Source organism: Terrapene carolina, unplaced genomic scaffold, assembly GCF_002925995.2.
Source record: "Terrapene carolina triunguis isolate 2854851 unplaced genomic scaffold, T_m_triunguis-2.0 Scaffold391, whole genome shotgun sequence".
NCBI classification, from domain to species: Eukaryota; Metazoa; Chordata; order Testudines; family Emydidae; genus Terrapene; species Terrapene triunguis.
Genome location: NW_020664742.1, coordinates 159,610 through 180,220, shown reverse-complemented (window position 1 = coordinate 180,220; position 20,611 = coordinate 159,610). Strand labels below are relative to the sequence as shown.

General features: G+C 47.3%; 1 protein-coding gene across 1 annotated transcript; it reads left to right on the top strand.

Moving 5' to 3' along the window:
• The first annotated feature begins 2,523 nt into the window (after positions 1 to 2,523).
• On the top strand, positions 2,524 to 9,464 carry S100B (S100 calcium binding protein B). Its single transcript, XM_024204629.3, has 3 exons — positions 2,524 to 2,677; positions 5,399 to 5,554; positions 7,553 to 9,464. The coding sequence occupies exons 2-3, from the start codon at positions 5,417 to 5,419 to the stop codon at positions 7,691 to 7,693; spliced, it is 279 nt and encodes a 92-aa protein (XP_024060397.1). The 5' UTR covers positions 2,524 to 2,677; positions 5,399 to 5,416; the 3' UTR covers positions 7,694 to 9,464.
• The last annotated feature ends 11,147 nt before the right edge of the window (positions 9,465 to 20,611 follow it).

Here is a 20,611-nt window from a genome sequence, read left to right as displayed (position 1 = left end):
GTTGCACCCCCCTCCTGGGTCTCAGGTTACAAAGGGGCGGCCATAGCATCCCTGCAGGCAGCTGGAGCAACCCCCGCAATAGTCACACACACTTATTCCCACCACCTAGACATTGGTGCAATACACAGGGAAACTGAGGCACACACCGCATTCATGCAAAACAGTAAGACTCACATTAGGCTTACATACAACATAACAAGGGAGAATCCCCACTATGTCACACTTTGACATTCAGAACTGCAAGAAAAGGCTCTTGAATAGATGCTTCATCTTCACTCACTTTTACATACTAAAGAATTAAAGATATTTGTTCCATATGAGAACAACCCGGTGTAGTCAAGCAATGCATAGTATTCTGCAGTTTTCACTTGCATCAGAGTTTGTTTAATTTTTTGACCCAACAGTCAGGGGTGGCTCTATGTATTTTGCCGCCCCAAGCATGGCAGTGAGGCAGCCTTCGGCGGCATGCCTGCGGGAGGTCCGCTGGTAACGCGGATTCGGCAGCATGCCTGCGGGAGGTCCGTCGGTCCAGTGCCTTCGGCGTACCCGCCGCCGAATTGCCGCCGAAGCCCTGGGACCGACGGACCTCCTGCAGGCATGCCGCTGGAGGCAGCCTGACTGCCGCCCTTACAGCGACCAGCAGGCTGCCCCCCCCCCTCCCCCCGTGGCTTGCCGCCCTAGGCACGCGCTTGCTGCGCCAGCTCACCCACAGCAAGCCCTGTCCTTTCTGTGGCTGGCTCAAGACCTTCCAAGATGGCATTTCCCCTCTCCCAGTGCTCCTGGGGGCGGGTATCACACGTCTATTGGTCAGGCTAGCTCCTCTTCCTGAGCGCTGACTTGGCAATGGACTCTAACCCCTGCAGCCCCATCTCTCAGACACTGCTCCTTCCGTGGCTGGTGGCCATCCAGGCACCCTGCTATCTCCCCAAGACAACAGGGCCCTCATCGCTCAAAACAGCATCTCTCCCTCTTGGTTACCCAGCAGCCTCTGCGTCTGCCCTTGGCGCCCTTTTAGGATCATAGAAGATTAGGGTTGGAAGAGACCTCAGGAGGTCTTCTAGTCCAACCCCCTGCTCAAAGCCCCTTCTTCCCAGGGGCAGCGTGCCCAGCCCTGAGCTACAAGCACACAGAGACCAAGGAAAGCTCCACGGGGGTTACAGAAAGATCTGCACTTCTTTTAAGGGAAGGTCCTGGAAGAACAGAGATATTAAGTATAAGCTCTTAATGATGGAGCAAGCCTTAAGACTGGCTTCTGACCTGGGTGCAGAGTAGTCCCGTGTACAGGGACCCTCTGTGTTTGTCAGTGTCCCATCATCAAGAGCACAGTCACCAAGAGCTTCCAAGGGGAAGACAGGATTGGAACCCCAGCACTCCCCATGAGTGAGGTACTGATATCCCCATCGGCGGTACTGAGACCTTCCCACTCAGTCTAAGCAGAGGGATAAGAGGAGCCGAACAGAGAGTTCCTCATCAGAAACATTCCGGTCACCGGAGATCTCCTGCCCCGAGAGGAGTGCTAGTGAGGCTCTGAGCACGTTGGGTACCATGAAGAACGCTAAGACTTCAACTAAGTCCCATTCCTCAGCAGAAAAGGGCTTGGTACTGAAGACTATTATGACCAAAAGCCCTTCCATCATAAGAATGACACTAACAACGCTGATCACCCCTTGTACTCCACAAGCTCTATCAAAGAAAAAAAAATGTGTGAGTGGGGGGAGGGACTAATAAAATCTAAAAACCCCACACGATGCCTTGACCCTGAAAAAGGAGAAGTGCCGGAGACTCCATGAAGTCCACTAGGTATTTTGCTATTACTGTCGATTTTACGTGGAAGGTGCAATATAAACCCCTAAGATAGGCTGTTCCTGCAAGGATTCCAAACTGATTCCCTCTCATGGCATTTCTTCTGTCCGGCCTGGCAAGATCAGGAGGTGCAGAGGCTAATGAAGTGTGTGTATGTAACAGATATAGTTAACTAAACTGTTTTTGACTTAAAAAATAGCTTGGGTTTGAATTTTCAGTACTGGTCCAGCCAATGTTTTATCTGAACCCATTTGGCATCCCTTAAAAAATGTCAATTAATTTAATTCCCTTGGCTCTGGTTGATGTTTCACAGTATGGCAGATCTGCAACTGCAACACCGCTGTTATTGAGAGTTATTAGCATTTGTAACGATTGTAAAATAAATGTGTGATCCCTCTATCGTTCTTCCAGTTTGAATCCTTGCCTCCACTGTGGCACCACAGGACTTATACAGTCTATTGCAGTTAGCTAATTCCTCTCCCTTATTTTGTTAATAACAAGAAACCCAGGACAAACTTCTTGTCAGAAATTAAAAAGCTGATTGTCTACTTTTCCTTACAAGAGATCTTTCTTTCGCTGGTGCCAATGTATCAGTTAGCAGCTCCCAGAGCAAACTGATGTGGGATAACTGCTTGCTCAATGCACCCTTGTGTGTATTTCCACCCATTCCAGGAAATCAGGTCCCAAGAATCAGCTGCCTCCTTCCTACCCCCACCCCCTCCTCAGGTCCTCATTGGCTGCCGCCGTTCTGCAGAAGCACTGCATCTTAGTCGATGGACTTCTCCACTCCCCCACAGAGGAAATAAGAAGCGTCCCCCTGGCTGTCTTCGAATATATTGCTCTGATTCCAGCAAAAAGTGGGCACAGAAGGAAGGTGAGTAGCAGAGATAATACTTTGGTGTTTAGGAAGAAATGACTTTGTTAGCAAATGCTAATTCTGAATATTTATGCAGGTGGGTCACATACCAACCTAATTATTGAAGTAGGAGTGATTTCCCCCCCACCCCCAACTCACTTTGGGACCTTCAAGCCATTGGGGTTTTGTCAAACTAAACACTTAAAAAAAGACAAGAACAAAGCAGTAGCCAGAACCGAGTGGAGGCACTTTTCCTGCATTTTGTTATGTCTGCAAACGTTGTCAAATTAGACAGTGATACAATATAATTGTGTCTATCAAGCAATTTCCAATACAACATGAGCAGGGAATATTGATTTGAATAAATGAAGAGCAGTGCTAGTTATGGCTGTAACTTTTCCACAGATCTTTAATTGTATCTAATGTAAGTCAATGTGCCTGTTCTCTTGCTCCTGTGGTTGAGGAAGATTTGTCTATAATAGAGAGTTACATCATGAGGCGAGTCCTTAGCCTCTGATGTAGTAGTTCCTTTAAAGTCAATAGAGCAATGCTGACTTGCACCAGCAAGGATCTGCAAGCACCAAGTTTTTTTCCCCAACAAAAGCAAAGTCTGATTTAATTTTATTAACTAAAACCTTTCTTAACATCAGAGTACTGGGAAACTTTTGGGGCTGTTTTTTCTACATCTTTTCCCATTACACCATAATCTTCTAAAGGGGTTTCATTATCTATATGAAATCTATAAGAAACCCTGCAATCAAATATTTATGTAACATCAGGAGGTAAGGCTATAAATCCCTTGAATTCTATAGCTAGCATATTAAATCGTTGATCAGACGCCGTGCAGAATGAAGGGAAATGAGCATATTTGCTTGCACTTAGGGCTTATGAAAACTGGATCTCATAATGTACTCTTGGTTCAGTGGGGATAGAGATGTTCAGTGATCAGGTAATAAAGACAGAGCCAACCAAATCTGAGAAGTAAAAGAAAGAAAAAGCTGGAGAATAAAGATGATTACAAAGAAATTTGTAAAGCTCTGTAAACAAAAATGTACAAAATCCAGCAGACTAAAAATGGAGCAAATCAGCTGGTCAGAAGACTCAACATAAGAAGTAACAATAACACACGCTACAGAGCAAGAAAATTACACAACACGCGTAAGTGCTATTTAATTGGCTGAGACAGGTTCTTGTGAGGTGACAAAAATTGTAAGCTTTTTCCTTCTGAAGTAAGAAAGGAGGCTTTTTGCTAAGACAAGGTCACACTACAGTGAGAACCTAACTAGATAAATCTCAGCACAGGAAACTGGAACTGTGATTCTGCAGCAAATTTGGGGAAAAGATACCGTGTTGGAGACACATGCACTGTTTTCATACTGAGGGCAGTATTTTCCAAATCTGTTTACCATCTCCAAAGGGTGAAAAAAACAGAGCCTTAAAAAATACCATGATTGAGGTGATGTGTTGCTCAGGCAACGATGTAAGTCTGTGGTTCCCAATTTGTGGGCTGCAGACCAAGAATGGTCCATGGAGCATTCCTGGTGGTCTGCAGAAAGCTGGCTAGTCCCACAGGGCTGGCTGTCCTTGTTCCCAACTGTTAAATTGCATTAAAAATAGCTAAAAATCCATTAAATACTTTCCTATGTAAGCAATGGCTGTAGTTGTCAAAGGAATATGTTATATGGTCACAGATGGTTCCAAAGATTAGTTCTTTTGCATTATTAGCAGTCTCTGGATTGAACAGACACAATTTTTTATTTTAAAGAGCTAGGTTGGATGTAACTGAAACCTGGCCAAAATATCTATTTGAAAATTGTTTTGTGGCACTTCAGTTGTCAAGAAACTTTGTTTTCCAGACCTTCACTTGCTGCTTTTTTCCCGCTTTTTTCTGTCAATGCTGAGGATCTTCCCCGACATCTTAAATGCTTCTCTGGGGCTTAGTGGCCCATCCATTGAAAAGCAAGGCAGTCAGTACCATTTTACAGAAAAAAAACAGTTAATCATTGATGTATTGGTGAGGGTTGTGTATTTAGACTGTGCCATATTTAAGTCTTTTAACAGCCTGCTGGCTTTCATTTATTTATTGTACTCTGCCAAAGTGGAGATCAAGGTGCAAAACTTGTGTTCAAACATCAGGGAAGTCTGGGAATTTTCCAGACAAATAGCAGCTATCCCCTCCCCAACTCCCCACAGTGCACTCTTCTTGAATTTAATGGTGAAATTGACAAATCCCCTATGGCTAGGTTACCCAGTAATCCTCCCTTCAGAATGTTACTTTTTGTTAGTGATGCTGACAATAAGCTAATGAATATATGGACCATCTAGTACTGCAGGGTACCTCCCTTTAACGATAGGTCTGTGCTGACTCTATTTTGGCAATGTACAAATATTCTGCTTGTTACCCAAGGTTTTAAAGTAAGAACAATCATTTAGGCAATGTCCCACATGTGTTTCCTAACTTTAAGCTATATCAATTGAAATAAAAGTTTCCACAGATGGTCGGCTCTTCGCTGGCATTATTTCCTTGAGTGTTCATCTGGGGCCTGATCCAAAGCCCATTGAAATTTATTGGCATCTTTCCATTGACTTCCATGGGCTTTGGATCAGGCCCTAGTGGCATAACATTGTTGGTCCAAGGGTTTTATTGTTGCACAGAAAAGGCGAAAAGGCATTTAACCCCCCCCCCCCCCCCCCAGCTGAGCTTAACACTGTGTTTCCTCCCAATCCCTTTCATTTTAGCTGAGTGCCACTGTAACAATGTCTGCTCTGGAAAAGGCCATGATTGCCATCATTGACGCTTTCCACCAGTACTCGGGAAAGGAGGGAGACAAACACAAGCTGAAGAAATCTGAATTAAAGGAGCTCATTAACAATGAACTCCCCCATTTTTTAGGCGTGAGTATTGCCTTTTGAACGATGAATGGCCCGTTACTCTATTGTGTACCAAATGTCGAGATGCCTGAAGATGTTTACTGTAGCCCTCAACAGTTCTCAGCTCTCGTGTTGTTTGTTGAAATAGTTGGAGCCAGCAGGCTGCTTCCCGTGGCAATGGGAACAGTATATATCCTCAAGCTGTGACTGTCAAAGGGCTCAGCGCAATGGCCTGGTTCCAGTACTTCAGCCTTTGTCTTATACTGTGTTTCTTGGGAGTCGGGAAGAGACTGTCCTGATTTAATGGCTACTCAGAAGGTGGGCAATAAAAGGGAGTTAGTGCATTCAGAAGGCAAAGCATAGCCCCTCTGGAGGGCAGGCAGCTCTCTCTCCATGAAATTATCGATTTGCCTGTCTTGTGTATTTCCCAGGTGCTTATATGTGAGGGGTCAGACTGTATGTATCAAGGTCTGGTCACCTGTGGGGGAAAACACAAGGGCCCAGATCCCCAAAGGGACTTAGGTACCTAAATTGCAGCTTTAGTTGCTCCTGTGAGCCACAAAATCCCTGCTCAGCTGATGCCCAATCCTATAGATGCCTAAATTTGTGCTCTAAAAGTCCCCTAGGTGCCTATGTTTTTGCCTCTGTGCATTTGTACTGCTGCTTCAGGGAGGTGTCTGGATGCCTGTCTCATGCCTAAGACCCAGCAGCATCCTCGAACCCAAGGAGGGGAGGCGTTGCTCACCTGTAGGCAGGGCCGTCCTTACCCATATGCAAAGTACGCACCAAATTTCCTGGTGCCCTAGGCAGCTGCGTGCTGCTCCAGCCCCTGCTCCGCCTCTTCCCCATGCCCCCCACCGCTCCGCCCCAGCCCCGGCCCCACTCCACCCCTTCCCCTGAGGACTGCAGCAGGTGTCTGCATAGGGCACCAAAATGGCTGGGAACGGCCCTGCCTGTAGGGGTGCTCAGAGCATGCATAACTCCACACACGGCAGGAGGAAGTGGCGGGGACTCCCTTCTAACCTTTAGCGCTGTGGTTAGGGCACTCACCTGGGCAGTGGGAGACCTGGCTCAGCTCCACCCTCTGCCTGAAGAAGAGAAGACATTTGAACAGGGGGTTCCCATGTCTCAGGCGAGTGCCATAACCCCTGGATTATAGTCACACACTCTCTCTCTGGCCCAATGCATACTGTATTTAGTTATTGATACACAGTGGAACAGCTTCAACAGGAGAGATTGAGAGAACCCCGGGTCAGAACATCTCCTTGTCCAGTGGTTAGGAAGTGGAGGTGGGAAACTGCTGTTCGAATTCCGTCTCCTCATCAGCTGGGGGGTGGAATTGAACTGGGGTCTCCCACCTTCCAGCTGAGTGCTCTAACCACTGGGCTAAAGCTCAGGGAGGTGTCTGCCACCGCTCTCCCCACCCTTCTGTTTGGTGTGGAGTTAGGTGTGCACCAGAGCCGTTCTTGCAAGAAAGGGCTTACGCTGACTCCAGGGGAGGGTTCTGGCTGTGGATCCCAAGCCGAGGTAGGAGCCTCCCTCCCGCCTGGATTTAGGTGCCAAAATCCTAGAGAGGGGCTGGGCTTAGGCACCCCTCTACTTGGTGTCTGCTATCGACTAGTTTTGGCAGCTCCCCACCAGTATGCTGACTTGTGCCTCTCTCCCCAGGCATTGTTCAGAGCGCCCCAGTGCCTAACCCAGGCATTGCACTGCCCACGTCCATTGAGTCTGGGCCAAGGTGCCAGTCCCCGTTCTTGCAAGTGGGCTGTGGATGGGGACTGGAAATTCCTCCTCCTGTGTGCCCCAAAGAGTGGTGAGGAGGAAGAGCCCCTCGCTAACTGCCTTCGGAGCTAGCCCGATGCAGACTGTGCAGCTCCATTGGAAGCCTAGTAGGTGACATCTACTGTACTGTCTATTAGCTCCATTTGAAGACAACCAGATTAAGAACCAGGACTTCTAAATCTTATTCGCAGCCCTATCCATTGCTCACCAGCTTTAACTGCTCTTTCTTGTTTTGATTAGGAAATTAAAGATCAGGAGACAGTGGATAAGGTGATGGAGACACTGGATGCCGATGGTGACGCTGAATGCGACTTCCAGGAATTTGTAGCCTTCATTGCCATGGTCACTTCTGCTTGTCACGAGTTCTTTGAACATGAGTGAAACATCAGAGAAGCAACCGAGAACCTGCTGTGTGTGATTTTTAAAGATAGAATATGAATTCTAATGTAGAGAGACCAAGCCGGTTTAGGGGCTACTAGGAGTGAGTCTGCTAATGCTAAGTCGTTTTAGTAAGATCAGTGTGCTTTGTGAATGGAAACATACCAATGTCTTTTAAAGGGCTGTTTGCCAGTGCCTGCCTAGCTCTTAAGCAGCATGTGTATTATACCTTACCTATAATTAGAGTGCACAGCATCCTCCTGCTACATGACTAGATATATACACAGATTCAGATGCAAGTAGTTAGACCTTCCAAAGGTGTCCAAGTTTTATTGTCAAGATTTGTTTCCTTTTTTAAAAGGGGGGGGGGTGTATCAGTTAGTAAGTAATAAAGGGACTGGAGAACAGAGGCCTAATCGAAAGCCCATTGAATTAAATAGCAAGACTTCTTCTGACTTCAGTGAGCTTTGAATCAGACCCAGTGGGCAAAACTAACGATAAAAGAACAATAGATAGGATACTCACTAATTACTCAGTGGCCACACTACACTTCCATAAGCATTTTTATTTCTCAACAGCTTATTTATCTTCAACAATATTGTTTTTAAAAGGCATACTAGGTAACATGCTAGGCCTTTTCTCTTATTTTTAAGTCTTCCTACTTTTTAACTGCTAGCAGAAATAGGTGCTGAGGCAATTAGGGCACATAAGCCTACTGTGATAATGAGAGAGCTGAAAGAGGCTAGAGACAGCGGTACATTTAGACAGTGTTCCCAGTATAAAGTTACAATGAGTGATCACTGGGAAGGAAGGGATGAAGGAGAAAAATTCTATCACATTATTGTTTTGTGCTAGCAATATAGCTACTGTATTGGGTTTTGTGTTGGTGATGGGTCCTTGTATCCTTTTCAGAGATCCAGGAATCTAATATCCTTCATCCATTTTAAGCATGGTTATAAAAATCCTGTTCCACTGATCCTGACTGGTCAGAACAAGATGTAAATCTCCATGGATCATTCAGAATACTGAATCTCTAGACTAAGGCTTGGTCTACACTAGGAAGTTATATTGGCATAGCTACCTCAGTCAAGGGTGTGAAAACTGACATAACCCCCCAGTGTAGATACAGCTGTGTTGACAGAAGTGCTTCTTCCATTGATGCAGCTAATGTTCGGGGAGGTGGTATTCCTACACTTACAGGAACCCCCCTGTTGTTGGTGTAGGCTGTATCTCCATTACGGGGCTATGCTGCATAGTTTATGCGGATATAGTCTCCATAGTGTAGACATACCCTAACTTTCAAAATGTGCTACTGAATTCATGTTGTGAGCAAGCAACTCAGCTCAGAAGAGTTGGCTACAATTTAAATTTCCCCATAGCTCAGCAATGGGTCAATGTTAAACTTTCATTCTGGACTAATATCGAACAGTAAAAAATTAAATTAGGGAGTCATTTTAAATTTGCCAGTACGCTATTATCTGGATGGCCTTGATTTCCATACTAAATATGTATATATAATTTCTGGGATGTTTAGAAATAGTGTATCAAATTCTAAATTTTGTATTTGGATATAACCTCAATCTGCATTCTTTCACTTTATACATTTTAAATGTTCCATAATTTGATTTTACAAAATGCCCTATATTTTATGGAAATGAAGATCTCTCTTTCTATAGTTCCTTGCAACTGTGGAAGGAGACTTTGCTAGGGACATGCATGTAGGAAAGGTACTGCCCTGCATTCAGATTCGAATTAAACCAGCAGCTTTAACCAAGTGATTGTGGGTTTTGTTTTGTTTTTTTTAAGTTCAATTATTTAGAAAAATGTAAATTAGCATTCAGTGTTCCCACCATCATATTTTTGACATCTTTGAGAATTTTTGGTTCTATTATTTCTCAGTCCTTTTGATTGCTAATGAAGGCCCCAATCCTGCGGCAGGATTTGTGTGGGTGCAGCCCTGCTAAAAGGTACTTTATCATTCAGTTTCTGAGTGTAGTATATGTGTGTGTCCCTCATTAACTCAGTTTGGGTTTTATCTCCCTCAAGTGGCTGGTCCCACACAAAGCCTTTGAGTCTGCTACAGGCTCCAGCTACCAACTGGATTTAGTCCTTTAGCGCAAACAGTAGCAGTTCCTGTGTGACCCTTTTCAGGTGAGAGGTCTCCAGGTCAGTCCTTGCTGATGACCATGGCAGGCAATTGTCACAAATGGTGAGCTGGGAAATGCACGGTGATGGATCACTGATGTGTGGGGCATCAGAACCTCCAAAATGGCAGTTCTGTCAATCCTTCCAGCCTCGGCTTAGGCATTATCCATAAAGTACCAAAAACCCAGCTGAGGGTCCATTACAACCCTTTCAGTGGTTACATCTATCTCTATCTACACTGTTTACAATAGTGTTTATATACCGTAAGAATTGAAGGTATTATACATTCATATTGCCCCCTGCAGGTACTGTTTGACTGATAAAGTACGGAGTCAGCAGAACAGGTGCGCTATGGGGTCATTGTTCTGTCGATTTGCATGAACTGGGAAAGAGAATCAATGCAATTTATATGCAGAGACCTCTGGGTACTGCATACAGCTATAATAAATTCATAGTAAAACCAGCACGTAAATACAATCATATGCAGCCACATCAGGGTTGAAATGCACGAACTGTTGAGCAGCGCATAGCAAGACTAAACCGGCTAGGACAGGAAGCGAATGGTCTCGTCTAAAAATGGTTCAATTGCATATTATACTAGTGGGGGTAAAAGTCTGATCCAGGTTTGCTAGACTGGCTGAGATGTGCTCAGGGATGCTTCACCCATCATGGAGCTGCCAATGACTCCCCGGGGCCATTACAGCATCAGCAGAACAGTCACAACCCCTTTTGCCTGGCCAGGCCCCCTATGCTTGGTGGAGAGGGACGGCATAGGAGCTGCATCACCAATCATATGGCACCTGGGAATTCCCCTGGACGCCAGTTACACTGGCTTTGGTCGCACTGGAGGGGTGCGAAGCAGACTTAGAGTACTAACCCTGATCCTATCTGAATCATTGTTGCTAATGAGATATGTTCCCCACTCTAGACCTGATATTGTGTCAGCAGTTTTCCCTTCATTCTTTTTGACTCTTCAGATTGAAATAACCCTAAAAAGAAAATGCCATGTTGGTAGGAGCATTAATAACGTGTTAGCCCTATTTACCTACCCTTCCTGGGAGGAGGCCAGGGCATGTGACTAAGGCTGTGACTGTGAATTAGGAGCCTAGACTTACAAGCAAGTCCCTTAGCCTTTCTGTGCCTCAGTTTCCTTGTCTATAATAAGTGTGGTGAGACTCAGTTGATTAATGCGTGTGAGATATATCAAGATGCTCAGCTGGCAGGGGTTGTATGATTGTGTGATGTTAGCAGTGGACTGGACTGTGGGGTATTTCTTAGAAAAAGATGTCTTATGCAAACAAGCCACCAAAAAAGAAGGTTCTGCCGAGTAGATCACTCGGCTGCTTTGTAAAATGGTTCTGAATGTTCAGCCAGTCGAGCGAGCTGACTGATTTGTACTGTTTGACTTCAGTGCTGGCGAGAGCTGGTAAGAGTAAATAAGAATCACACCAACATTGAGAAGAACAGTGACTTCATAGTTCTCAGTCACTGCTAACAAACTCCTGCTTTGTAAGTTTTAACTAGTTTTTCAAACCACTGGGAAAATGGAAAGAGAGCAGAACCCCCTGTGCAATTTCAGAGGATATTTTCAGCAAGTGGTGTTAGCAGACATTTCCATTGCTATGGTGCCATTTGGGTCTAACAGAAGGGCTTTGATCCTTGCACTAATGGTGACAAAATAAAGTAGGCAGAAAATTGGATTCTCTGAGGAGGGTTTTCAATCATTGGCGCAAAACACCGAGATCCAGACTAAATAAATACATAAATAAATCACTGCACGTACAGCAGGACCAGGGCCGGCTCCAGGGTTTTTGCCACCCCAAGCAGCAAAAAAAATAAATAAAAAAAGAGCTGTGATCGCGATCTGTGGCACTTCGGCAGCAGCTCTACCGCCGCCGCTTCATTCTTCGACGGCAGGTCCTTCGCTCCGAGAGGGTGTGAGGGACCCGCCGCCGAATTGCCGTTGACTGGGGGCTGGAACAGTGGACTGTATTTTCCTCTGTTAGAAAGACAAGATGGGAAAGGTAACATCTTTTATTAGACCAACTTCTGTTGAGACAAGCATTCGACCCACACAGAGCTCTTCTTCAGAGGACACCCATTCAAATTTTCCACTGGTACCTTGAAAATTGTGCAGGCACTTTCCATTGATTTAAGGGAGAGAACTGGTGGGGGCTCTGAAAAAGCCTGTCTAGACAGGAACAGGATGAAGTTTCTTGGAGGGGGTCTGGGAGGAAGCCCTCCTCTAGGCACCAGACATGCCCAGGAAGGGCAGGGCCCAGACAGCTCACAGCTGAGGGTGAAAGGCTGCGGCCCAGCTCAGCTCTCCTCACACTTCTGGGTGGGTGAGCACAAGACCAACACTGATCCTACTGGGCCCCTGCAGCCCCAGCTCCCACTGCCTGTCAGAACTGGCCCTGGCTACACCAAGGAGCAGGACCCGGGGGTAAAGGTCACTCACATAAAATCCCAGGAGGCAGGTGGGGAATCGCAGCAGGGCGGTGCTGCTCCTCCTGGCCCTGGCTCTCCCTTGGCTCTGGACTGGATCCAGAAGCCGACGTGCTGTGCGAGAAGGAGGCAGGTCATGGTCAATGGGCAGGTGCATGTTCTGTACCCGTGAGCCCCTTCCCTTCCCCCTGGGGCTGATCCTCAGGGGCCAGGGTGGAATATGGAACTTCCTGAGAGAACAGCTTTAGAAGGGCTTTTGCTGCTCTCAGAATTCGGCCCATGTCCTTTGGGTTTTGTCCCACTTCATCAGAGCCTGGGACGATACATGGTCAGGCATTGTGGACCCATGCCCTGCCTCTGTCATGGGGCAGGGGTTCACAATCCCTGCCCATGTCCCAGCTCTCTGGGTGATAGGACTGAGAGGAGAGATTCACCAGCTTGTCTGTTGCTCCCTTAAACCCGTTTCTTTAAGGGGCTAAGTCATGGAACAGGGTGGGCTGGCTCCAGCCCCGTCTCCTCCCTAACGGAGTCAGATGACCCAGTGGCATGCTGCCTCTCATGCTCTACTTGCTATCACATGCACACACCCGTGGAGGGGCAGGGGTTGTTCACAAAGCAAGAGACTGGCCTAAAAACACAATATCTTTTTTTTAAATGTCATGATCTCGGGGCCAATCTCATGATTTTTGGGGGGTCTGACTCATGACTTTTGCTCTCTGGAAGTTGGCCATACTGGGCTCCAGAAGGCCTCTCTCCACTCCCTAGTCATTTATCTCTGCTAATACCTAGGGTAACTCCCTGCCTTGGCTAATGTTCTGTTTTCACCCCAAGTGGGTTCAGTCATTTGCAGTTGTCTCTGATGGTTTCCACTGATAGACTTGGGGTGGAGCAAGGCTGCACAGGTAAGCCTTGCATTATATCACTGGCTAACAAGGGAGGGGAGACAACATAAGAATGGCCATACTGGGTTAGACCAAAGGATCCATCTGGCCCAGTATCCTGTCTTCCCACAGTGGCCAATGCCAGGTGCCCCAGAGGGAATGAACATGTAACCCTTCTGCCAGGTGGAGCCAGCAGCAACCACGGCCAGGTTCAGTATCTAGGGCAGTGGTACTCAAACCTCTCACATAGCAAGCCTCTGAGTGTGACCACCCCCTTATACATTAAAAACACTTTAAAATATATTCAACACCATTAAATGCTGGAGGCAAAGCGGGGTTTGTGGTGGAGGCTGACAGCTTGTGACCCCCCTGTAATAACCTTGTGACCCCCTGAGGGGTCCTGACCCCCAGTTTGAGAACCCCTGATCTAGGGGTTCCTTTCCATTGATACAACACAGAACCGGCTTGAGCCTCCACCCAGTAACCTGGGAAATTTACACACCACCCCTGGGCACCTCTGAGAGGCAATCCTTCCCCACTCACAAGTAGAGAGCTAGTGTAGAAAAGAAACTTTTAATTAAAGGAGGGAAGTAACTCGGCGTTAAGTTGGGAAAACACCACAAACAGGGTTCATAAACATAAACCATGAGTAAAAGATGCATCCCCAAGTAAGCTGGGCAGTGTCCTTTCCCCCTCCGGTTCTTAAAAGTCCAGCAACCCAAAAGTGTCTTTCACGTGCCCGACCTGTCTCTGCACCCCACTCACAGTTGTTGTCCTTGGTCAGTGCAGATGCAGAATTCACCTCCCCCCCGCCCCCAGCGGGGTAAAGAGGTATCTTACTCACTCCGCTGCCCAGGCACTCGCTCACCACACCTCTCCACCAGCTGCCCTGCTGGCCGCTCATTGCGCCTCTCCACCGCACCAGTCTCTCATTCACCACCTGACTGTCAGTCACCTTCTGCTACCACCCGCCTCTCTGCTGTGACCTCTGCATAGCACTCGCGTAGTAATTTTTAGCTCTTTACAGGCTCAGCAGAAACACTGCCCCATCCAGTGGTTTCCCCAGGAATTGAAATTAGGGGGTGTGTTTGAATTTAACAGGGGTGTGTGTCAGGGCCGATGAGGGGTGAGCCTGTGAGGATGAAGATGGGCTGTATGGCACCATAGTAAAAACTGAAAAATGTTTCATGGCCATTTTATTAGATTTAACTCATATTTTAAAATCATCACACAAATTAAAGTTGGCTACTCAAGCCTTCTATGAAGCACTACGTTTACATCCTTCTTGGTTTCTTGTTATAATTTTGCACAATTCTGTTAATGAACTTCTTGAATGCAATGCATTCATCTTCGGTGGCTTCTCGTGTGTCCATTCCTTCAGTTGATATGCTCATTAGTTCATTCACATGATCAGGCAGAAGGCGACTTCTTTCAGAACCCAAAATTCTTATGTAAAAATTAATTATAATAATAAAAATGTTTAGTACAGAAACTCCCCAACATAATGACCTCTCAAGATAGCAACGATGTGAGATAACAACCTTGGCAAATAATGCACTTTAAAAATCTTGGCCTACTGGGAAACATATGTATATAAGTTTCCATGCCCAGTCACAAATCTAGCATTCTGGCCCAAAGTCACTAAAATATAGTCCAATAAACAAATGTTTATTTAACGTGCCCCCACTTTTCCCTCCACCGCACCCAACTTACCGGTGTTGTCCTTGGTCAGTGGCGACTCAGAGTTCAGAGATGCTTTCACGTGAATACACCTCCCAGGTTGGGGGGCAAGAAGACACCTTGCTCGTTTCTCCAGCTGCCCACTGTTCACTCTGGCCACTGCTGTTTGTTGTGCCACCGTTCACTCCATCGCTCTGTTGCCAATGGCCCTGCGCAGTCACCTTCTGTTGCCACCTGCCACTGTGACCTCTGCGAGTTGGTCTCTTGAGGTTCCACCCAGCTCTCAGTGATTTCAGCTGAGCTCTCATTGGGGGAACCTCACTGCTCGTGCAGTCTGGGCTGTCTCTTACACAAAAACACTGTACCCACAGGAACACTGTCCCCATAGCAGGACTAAGCACTTAGACGTGAGCTCAGCTGCAGTGGTCACTTAACAGAACAAAAGACTATGTATGGAACCTAATCAGCTCGGTCTTTAAACAGTGAGAGGGAGAGGTCCCCACCCTCTCTCTTGATGCCCTCAGTCAGCACAGGCTAAGTACAGTTCTGCTGCCCTTTACTCATACTATAAGAACAACAACATTTCTTTCCCCCCCCCCCCCCCCGCATTCAAGTGATTTGTAACCCAACCCCAGCCCAAATCTATCACTTGGGCAACACAGCTCTGTTTGCTGGATACCTAGGTAGATTAGGTGTGAATGTAAATACAATCTGGTCCTGAAGCCTTTCCCCCCAGCTCATCACTAGCTGTCAGGGAGAGCTCATTTAGACTTTGCTTACAAATCATCATTTGAAATTATTTGGTTGGCCAACATCACCGAAATGAATGCACTGACATTGTCATAAAAAACAACAGCTGTATAAGGAAGCTAGTCTATGTTCATACTTTTCAAATCTATTATACTTTTTCAGATACATGTATTTTTTCATATACTGTAGATGCTTTTAAAGTGTGTATTAATGTTTCAATTTCAATTCAAATGTCCAAACAGTCACTAAATTAGTATGTAACTAGTTCACAAAACTGGGGGAGGGGGGGTGTTGTGGAAATCACTGGCCCCAACTCAAATGATTTCAGCTCCTAGTGATTTTTAGTTCTTTGCAGGCTAAGTAGAAACACAGTCCTATTACAACAGATTTCAGTTCTGTGTCTCCTAACAAAGCCCATCTAGTACTAGTCTTTGAACAGTGGGAAGGACCCTTCAGGATACACAGCTTCCTAGCTCAGAATACCTATCCCTACCCCTTTTATTTTCCCAGGGCTCTGACATTCGAGTGCCTGACTTAACAAGGTTCTTTTAAGTGAGGGTGACAGGTTAAGCACAGTCATTTGGGACAGGTTAAGCACAGTCCTGCTTTTCTGTATTCCTACAATAATTACAACATTGGTAACCATATTTCCCTACCCCCTTCATTCAGTACTAAGGTTATTTGTACCCAACACCAAAGTTGATCACTTTTTGATCAATATGTAAGCAGAGCAGGAGCAAACTGTATTTACATAAACACACCCAAGTTTCTCCCCTCCCAGCTAGCTGTCAGGGAAGCATTCGTTCAGACTCTGCTTACAAACAGAACAGATAATCATCAAGTGATCCATCCCCTGTCGCCCATTCCCAGCTTCTGGCAAACAGAGGCTAGGGACATCATCTCTGCCCAATAGCCATTGAACAACCTATCCTCCATGAACTTATCTAGTTCTTTTTTGAACTCTGTTATAGTCTTGGCCTTCACAACATCCTCTGGCAAGGAGTTCCACAGGTTGACTGTGCGTTGTGTGACAAAAAACTTCCTTTTGTTTGTTTTAAATCTGCTGCCTATTAATTTCATTTGGTGACCCCCCCTAGTGCCTGTGTTATGAGAAGGAGTAAATAACACTTCCTTATTTACTTTCTCCACACCAGTCATGATTTATAGACCTCTATCATATCCTGCCTTAGTCATCTCTTTTCCAAGCTGAAAAGTCCCAGTCTTATTAATCTCTCCTCATATGGCAGTCATTCCATACCCCTAATCATTTTTGTTGCTGTTTTCTGAACCTTTTCCAATTCCAATATATCTTTTTTTGAGATGGGGAGACCACATCTGCACACAGTATTCAAGATGTGGGCGTACTGTGGATGTATCTAGAGGCAATATATTAGCTATCCCTTTCTTTTTTGACTGCTGCTGCACATTGAGTGGATGCTTTCAGAGAACTATCCACAATGACTCCAAGATCTCTTTCTTGAGTGGTAACAGCTAATTTAGACCCCATCATGTTATATGTATAGTTGGAATTATGTTTTTCAATGTGCATTACTTTGCATTTATCAACATTGAATTTCCTCTGCCATTTTGTTGTCCAGTCACCCAGTTTTGAGAGATCCTTTTGTAGCTCTTCGCAGTCTGCTTGGGACTTAACTATCTTGAGTAGTTTTGTATCATCTGGAAATTTTGCCACCTCACTGTTTACCCCTTTTTCCAGATCATTTATGAATATGTTGAACAGCACTGGTCCCAGTACAGACCCCTGGAGGAAAGCACTGTTTACCTCTCTCCATTCTGAAAACTGACCGTTTATTCCTACCCTTTGTTTCCTATCTTTTAAGCCTTACCAATCCACAAGAGGACCTTCCCTATTATCCCATGACAGCTTACTTTGCTTAGGAGCCTTTGGTGAGGGACTTTGCCAAAGGCTTTCTGAAAATGTAAGTACACTATATCCACTGGATTCCCCCTTGTCCACATGCTTGTTGAGCCCCCTCAAAGAATACTAGTAGATTGGTGAGGCATGATTTCCCTTAACAAAAACCATGTTGACTCTTCCCCAACAAATTATGTTCATCCATGTGTCTGACAATTTTGTTCTTTACTATAGTTTCAAACAGTTTGCCCGGTACTGAAGTCAGGCTTACCGATCTGCATTGCTCAGGCATGCAGGAGTGAAATCAGGAAGGCCAAATCACACTTGGAGTTGTAGCTAGCAAGAGATGTTAAGAGTAACAAGAAGGGTGTCTTCAGGTATGTTAGCAACAAGAAGAAAGTCAAGGAAAGTGTGGGCCCCTTACTGAATGAGGGATGCAACCTAGTGACAGAGGATGTGGAAAAAACTCATATACTCAATGCTTTTTTTTGCCTCTCTCTTCACGAACAAGGTCAGCTCCCAGACTACTGCACTGGGCAGCACAGCATGGGGAGGAGGTGACCAGCCCTCTGTGGAGAAAGAAGTGGTTCAGGACTATTTAGAAAAGCTGGACGAGCACAAGTCCATGGGGCCGGATGCGCTGCATCCAAGGGTGCTAAAGGAGTTGGCGGATGTGATTGCAGAGGCATTGGCCATTATCTTTGAAAACTTATGGCGATCAGGGGAGGTCCCGGATGACTGGAAAAAAGCTAATGTAGTGCCCATCTTTAAAAAAGGGAAGAAGGAGGATCCAGGGAACTACAGGCCAGTCAGCCTCACCTCAGTCCCTGGAAAAATCATGGAGCAGGTCCTCAAGGAATCAATTCTGAAGCATTTAGAGGAGAGGAAAGTGATCAGGAACAGTCAGCATGGATTCACCAAGTGCAAGTCATGCCTGACTAACCTAATTGCCTTCTATGACGACATAACTGGCTCTGTGGATGAGGGGAAAGCAGTGGATGTGTTATTCCTTGACTTTAGCAAAGCTTTTGATACGGTCTCCCACAGTATTCTTGCCGGCAAGTTAAAGAAGTATGGGCTGGATGAATGGACTATAAGGTGGATAGAAAGCTGGCTAGATCATCGGGCTCAACAGGTAGTGATCAATGGCTCCATGTCTAGTTGGCAGCCGGTTTCTAGCGGAGTGCCCCAAGGGTCGGTCCTGGGGCCGGTTTTGTTCAATATCTTCATTAATGATCTGGAGGATGGTGTGGACTGCACTCTCAGCAAGGTTGCAGATGACACTAAACTGGGAGGAGTGGTAGATAGAGTAGAGATAGGATACAGAGGGACCTAGACAAATTAGAGGATTGGGCCAAAAGAAATCTGATGAGGTTCAACAAGGACAAGTGCAGAGTCCTGCACTTAGGACAGAAGAATCCCATGCACTGTTACAGACTAGGGACCGAGTGGCTAGGCAGCAATTCTGCAGAAAAGGACCTAGGGTTACAGTGGACGAAGAGCTGGATATGAGTCAACAGTGTGCCCTTGTTGCCAAGAAGGCTAACGGCATTTTGAGCTGTATAAGTAGGGGCATTGCCAGCAGATTGAGGGACGTGATCATTCCCCTCTATTCGATATTGGTGAGGCCTCATCTGGAGTAGTGTGTCCAATTTTGGGCCCCACACTACTAGAAGGATGTGGAAAAATTGGAAAGAGTCCAGCGAAGGGCAACAAAAATGATTAGGGGACTGGAGCACATGACTTATGAGGAGAGGCTGAGGGAACTGGGATCGTTTAGTCTGCAGAAAAGAAGAGTGAGGGGGGATTTGATAGCTGCTTTCAACTACCTGAAAGGGGGTTCCAAAGACGATGGATCTAGACTGTTCTCAGTGGTACCAAATGACAGAGCAAGGAATAATAGTCTCAAGTTGCAGTGGGAGAGATTTAGGTTGGATATTAGGAAAAAGTTTTTCACTAGGAGGGTGGTGAAGCTCTGGAATGGGTACCTAGGGAGGTGGTGGAATCTCCTTCCTTAGAGGTTTTTAAGGTCAGGCTTGACAAAGCCCTGCTGGAATGATTTAGTTGGGGATTGGTCCTGCTTTAGGGTGACCAGATCACCCAAGTCAAATATAGGGACGCGGAGGGGGGCGGGGGGGCGTGGCGGGGAGGGGGGGCAAAAAAACCAAAAACAAAACACCCTTCCTCCACAAGGTCTGGAGGGAGGCCCCGGAGATTCAGGGGGAGCGCGGGGCCAGGGTGAGTGAGAGTCCGGCCTGGCCCTGAGCAGGCAGGACTCAGTCAGGTGGTACTGGAGGGAGAGTAGGGGGGCGGCCCTCAGGGCCAGGTGGCGGCTGTTCTCCCCCCCTGGGCAGCAGGACTCGGGAGCAGCCGCTGCTGCAGCTCCCACTGCCGCAGGGGGAGGAAGCGGCCGATGGCTAAACTCGGCGGCTGCGGCTCTGGTGCCCGCAAACCCCCCGAGCCTGGGCCTGCTGTGGCAACCCAGCGCGCACGCTGCGCGTGCCCAGCCCCTGGCCAGTCGCGTCTGGGCTGCTGCCCAGCTGGTGCAATCCTGCGGCGGCCCCGGAGTGGGGGCAGCAGGCCCCAGCCCCCCCGTCCCGCTCGGGTCCCGCAGGGGAACGAACGGGGCTGGGCTGCTGATGCCTCCGCCCCGGGGCCGCCGCGGGATTGCACCAGCTGGGCAGCAGCCCAGACGTGACTGGCCAGGGGCTGGGCGCAGCGTACGCGCTGCTGGGTCCCCGCAACAGGCCCAGGCTCGGGGGGTTCGGACCCGGGCGCCAGAGCCGCAGCCGCCGAGCTTGGCCAGTGGCCGCTTCCTCCCCCCGCGGTAGTGGGAGCTGCAGCAGCGGCTGCTCCCGAGTCCCGCTGCCCAGGGGGGGAGAACAGCCGCCGCCTGGCCCCGCGGGCCACCCCCCTCCTCTCCCTCCAGTACCGCCCGACTGAGTCCTGCCTGCTCGGGGCCAGGCCGGACTCTCACTCACAGCACCCCGCTCCCCCTGCGTCTCCGGGGCCTCCCTCCAGAGCTTGTGGAGGAAGGAGGAATGATGAGCCTGGGGAAGAGGCGGGGATTCGGGGAGGGAGCCAATGGGGGGAGGAGGAGGAGGAGGCGGAGGCGGAGGCGGGGCGGGGGGGGGGGGGGCG

Excerpts from the sequence above, each read along its gene's own strand:
- S100B (XM_024204629.3), top strand. The coding sequence starts at position 5,417 with ATGTCTGCTCTGGAAAAGGCCATGATTGCCATCATTGACGCTTTCCAC. Across the intron at positions 5,555-7,552 it reads AACTCCCCCATTTTTTAGGC|GAAATTAAAGATCAGGAGAC; the intron begins GTGAGTATTGCC and ends TGTTTTGATTAG.